This window comes from Olea europaea, unplaced genomic scaffold (assembly GCF_002742605.1).
Source record: "Olea europaea var. sylvestris unplaced genomic scaffold, O_europaea_v1 scaffold187, whole genome shotgun sequence".
NCBI classification, from domain to species: domain Eukaryota; kingdom Viridiplantae; phylum Streptophyta; class Magnoliopsida; order Lamiales; family Oleaceae; genus Olea; species Olea europaea.
Genome location: NW_019236492.1, coordinates 116,435 through 120,854, shown reverse-complemented (window position 1 = coordinate 120,854; position 4,420 = coordinate 116,435). Strand labels below are relative to the sequence as shown.

At 34.6% G+C, this 4,420-nt stretch overlaps 2 protein-coding genes across 2 annotated transcripts in view; both read left to right on the top strand.

Moving 5' to 3' along the window:
* The window catches only part of LOC111378773 (calcium-dependent protein kinase 2-like), a 1,980-nt gene extending 1,067 nt beyond the window's left edge, over window positions 1-913 (top strand). Inside the window, exons 3-4 of the mRNA XM_023002009.1 lie at window positions 577-691; window positions 744-913. Coding sequence (XP_022857777.1) covers window positions 577-691; window positions 744-913 — 285 coding nt within the window. The remainder of the gene's footprint in view (window positions 1-576; window positions 692-743) is intronic.
* Window positions 914-1,992: 1,079 nt separating this feature from the next.
* LOC111378788 (calcium-dependent protein kinase 1-like) lies at window positions 1,993-4,059 on the top strand. Its single transcript, XM_023002037.1, has 6 exons — window positions 1,993-2,199; window positions 2,295-2,447; window positions 2,883-2,998; window positions 3,211-3,378; window positions 3,524-3,748; window positions 3,830-4,059. The coding sequence occupies exons 1-6, from the start codon at window positions 2,040-2,042 to the stop codon at window positions 3,950-3,952; spliced, it is 945 nt and encodes a 314-aa protein (XP_022857805.1). The 5' UTR covers window positions 1,993-2,039; the 3' UTR covers window positions 3,953-4,059.
* The last annotated feature ends 361 nt before the right edge of the window (window positions 4,060-4,420 follow it).

Below are 4,420 nucleotides of genomic sequence, written 5' to 3'. Positions count from 1 at the left end.
AATTTACCTTTTAGTTGTTGGATACTTTGCAACTTTGACAAACTGCCATCAGAACTTCATAGCTCCATCTAATTGCCTAGGTCATGAGAAGTTTCGGTTGTAAAACAGGTTTACTATTATTAGTAATGACTAGTATCCTCAGAGAGTGTATCCACCTTACACTGTTTAATATAAATTAGATTGATTGGATATCTACTTCGGCTCAAGGTTTCAATACAAGACATTGATCCATGAAATGGATTAGATAGCAATCTGATGGATTTCTGAGGAATATGACAAGATAATAGACGCAAGTACCAATAAAAATAACATTCTTTGTAGCATGCATGGATGAAGTCCATGTGTTATGGAAAGGCTCTCCTTGATTTTCTCTAGCTCAAACAAATGTGTGCTGTATTTTTTTTCTTTCTCCATTGCATCTGGGATGCAAGAGAAATCACACGTTGGTAAGAGATTAGAATGCAGAGGTGATGAATTAGGATTTTAGAGCTTAAAGATGTCTTAATGAAAAGATGATGATTGAATGAAATGTACTAAATTTGTTGTTTATGAGTTGAAGTATATTAATTTTTTTAGTTTAGTATGGTGATTGAACTGAAAAGTTTTCTCGTGGAGTTAGAATTTTGCTTATATACTTGGTTGCCAGATAAAGATTACGAGAAACGTTTTCCTATCAAGTCCCCTGAAGGAGGTGTATGGTTAGCTATGGGAAGGAAAAACAGTTTTGTTTGTTTCCTCTACAGGATCCAACACACATCACAGCCATGTTGATGTTAATAAGGAAGTTTTAGGAATAGAAGTTAAATTCAAGAGGAAGGCAGTACACTGCCAAACCGATGAAGTTACAAGAATGATTAGGTTCTATCTCGCAGATGTCCATCAGAATGCTATTCGAGAACTCATTTTATCCTAGTCTGTTTGCCTGTGCTATATTTTGCACCGTGCGTATTAGGTAAAATGGACTTGGTTTCGAGTAATTTAGAAATGGATTCATGGAAAAAAATGTAGTTCTCCATAGCGATGTACACATGGTGGTTGTTTGAATCCAAATGTTTACTTGCAGGGATATCACTACATACTGAATTGTCATTCATTTACACCTTTCCTATAATCAATATTTTCTCAAACAGTAAATTAGTCCTTAAATTTTTCATGTTGATAATCTCTAGACTGAAAGTGAATATCATTTTTTACTTGTACTTTGTTTTCTCAATCATTCCCTTACATTGTCCCGGATGGTCCATTATCTGCAGTATCATGGATATCAATTATTTTTATTACGATTGCTTTCCTTATAAGTCACATTCTCACGTCCTGTTTACTTCGTATGCAAGATCATTTTCCTTTTATTTTGAATACGCCAGGGATTCCTTTTGAATACAGATCGTTTCCCATCTCAACGTTCTAGTTTTTGGTAATGAAAGTTTAGAATACTCATTAATCCTCAAGTATAAGCTACTAGAAGATTATCACAGGAATATAAAACATGCTGGACCATCTCCAGCAAATGCTTGCAGCTTTATAATTTCCTTCACCTGCCAGTAAGTTGACCAGTACACTTAGTAGTACATAGAGGGGGGTTGCAATTAGGATCACAGTATTGCTATATGTTAGACGAATGCTGACTGAGGATAGCGCTGAAACGAAAACCTTGATCATGAGATTTTCATTTTTCCCTATGTCAGTGCAACACAAGAATTTTATTTTGACATAGTTTTTGTTCACTGAAATTAGTATCACTTTCTCAGGTTAAGATAAATTAGATTCTAAAAAGACTCCGTTTTAAGTTCAGTCATTCTACTCAGTTTGCAAGTGAAGCATAGGCCACCGATAGACTTCCAATCTTACTGCACTTTTGCTTATGAAGTATTAAAGGGACATCATTTCTGAGTTTATCACAATTTAATGATTTTGTTTCTATCCCATATTTTTTATACGCTTTTCAACCCGCATGTGTATTCTAATGCTATTTGCACTATGGACTATCCAAGCCTTTTCTTTATGCATGTTCGACCATGCTTTCTTTGGTTGCTTAATGAATGCTCTGCACTATAGGGGATATATTCACTGATGTGGTTGGTAGCCCGTATTATGTTGCTCCAGAAGTGCTTAGAAAGCGTTATGGACCAGAGGCAGATGTCTGGAGCGCGGGTGTGATGATTTACATTCTTCTTTGTGGCGTGCCTCCATTTTGGGGAGGTAAGATGTAGAATGTTTTCTTTTTCCCTTAATTCACATTCCTCTTAATTCATAAACTCACAGTTCTTATGCTTCTCCAAATCTATTTGGTACAGAAACTGAGCAAGAAATATTTGAAGAGGTTTTGCATGGTGATATTGATTTCTCATCAGATCCTTGGCCTAATATCTCTGAAAGTGCCAAAGATTTAGTTAAGAAAATGCTTGTGAGGGATCCAACGAGGCGGTTAACCGCTCATGAAGTTCTTTGTAAGTTTTAATTATTAATTTTCACTTCACAGTTTTATTTTTTCATATTATCTGATGCAAATGAATTAATTTCCTGTGTTCCAAAATAATTGGATCTTGTATCTTAAAGCGAAATGACATATACATTACCACAAGTTGTAAAGCATTTTTTTGGACTAAATATTAATGTTGTTACAAGATAACACTCGTGCTTCTCGTTTATTTTGTTAAGATCAACATTTAGTCCTTGTTAATCTTATGGAAGAAACCAGGTCTACGACTTTTTCCTGAAAATATTTGCTAACTATATAGAGTGAAATTTGGAGTTTTTGAGTTGGATTGGGTTAGAGCCAACATAGAATCTAAACAATATAAATTTATGATTTTGTAAGCACAGAACATTTTCATACACAGCTACATCTTCTACTTAGTACTCTAAGTTCGGTTTTCTTGCAGGCCACCCTTGGGTGCAGGTTGACGGAGCAGCTCCAGATAAACCTCTTGATTCTGCAGTTTTATCTCGGTTGACACAGTTTTCAGCTATGGACAAGCTTAAGAAAATGGCTCTTAGGGTATGTATTCCACAAGTTCAGCCAAAAAATAGGGTTCATGTCCACTTTGAACAATCAAAACTTTTACAATGATACTTGAGCAATCGAGAATTTTCTTTCTTATTCATGCATAAATGCAATCCTTGTTTTGAGAAACAATTTATGATCTTTATTTCCTTTTTATTTTGGTATTACGATATTAAAAATCAATTTTTTTTTTAAAATTATTATAGGTCATTGCTGAAAGTCTCTCGGAAGAAGAAATTGCAGGGCTAAAAGAAATGTTCAAAATGATAGATACAGACAATAGTGGTTATATTACTTTTGAAGAACTTAAGGCTGGACTGAAACGATGTGGAGCAAATCTTGATGAATCTGAGATATATGATTTGATGAAGTCTGTAAGTATTGCTTTGAGTCTCATACAATACATTAGGGTGGAAGAATATGAGTTTATTTTACATATAGCTTGGGATATTTAAGGCAAAAATGAATAGTTATTGTTTCGATTATACAATTCCAATATATGTTCTCGAAACAATGCAGGCGGATGTTGACAATAGTGGTACGATTGATTATGGCGAGTTCATAGCTGCAACATTGCATCTAAACAAAATTGAGAAGGAAGATCATCTGTTTACAGCATTCTCATATTTTGATAAAGATGGAAGTGGTTACATTACACCAGATGAGCTTCAAAAAGCTTGTGAAGAGTTTGGCATAAAGGATGTCCACTTTGAAGAAATGATCCGAGAGGCTGACCAAGACAACGTAGGTCCCATCAATAAACTTAGCTTTATTTGGAGTCGACTGCACCATGTTAATGATGGTCCATCTTTTTTTTCTTTTCAGGATGGAAGGATAGATTATAACGAGTTTGTGGCAATGATGCAGAAAGGAGATGCAAATTTAGGTAGGAAGAGGTTACATAATAATTTTAGCATTGGAATTAGAGAGGCAACGCCAGTTTGTTAACGTGAAATTGTTGACTCTTTCTTTATATTATTTTGTAATATAAACGAGCTGAGTAGGTCCCAGTATTAGTTTATGCTATATGTAGACCTTTCAGTTTCAGCATACAATTGCTGATAGTTTGTTACCTCAATTGTGTATGAATATATCTCTCCTTTGTATGATATGTTTAACAATTCAGTTTTTGTGTTCAAGTCTTTAATCATTACATATTGCCCACTTTGGTATTATGATTTAACTTAAGTTTCTTGTAGGTTCAAATTATGATACACGCAAAAGAAATACACGAGGGAAAGAGGGTAGATTCCCTTCAAAAGTTGACAGTACGTAATGAGTTAACGATTTGAGCACAGGAACTGAATCATTATAATATGCCAAGAATATTTTGTCGTAATTTTGTATTTACTTCCATTACGACCATTTTATGGTAGAGTTAAGCACACAACTGTGTGTCCCACATGCCTATGCCTA

Coding starts and splice junctions, on each gene's coding strand:
- LOC111378788 (XM_023002037.1), top strand. CDS start 2,040: ATGCTCTGCACTATAGGGGATATATTCACTGATGTGGTTGGTAGCCCG. Junction 2,200..2,294: donor CGTGCCTCCATTTTGGGGAG/GTAAGATGTAGA, acceptor TATTTGGTACAG/AAACTGAGCAAGAAATATTT. Junction 2,999..3,210: donor TTAAGAAAATGGCTCTTAGG/GTATGTATTCCA, acceptor AAATTATTATAG/GTCATTGCTGAAAGTCTCTC.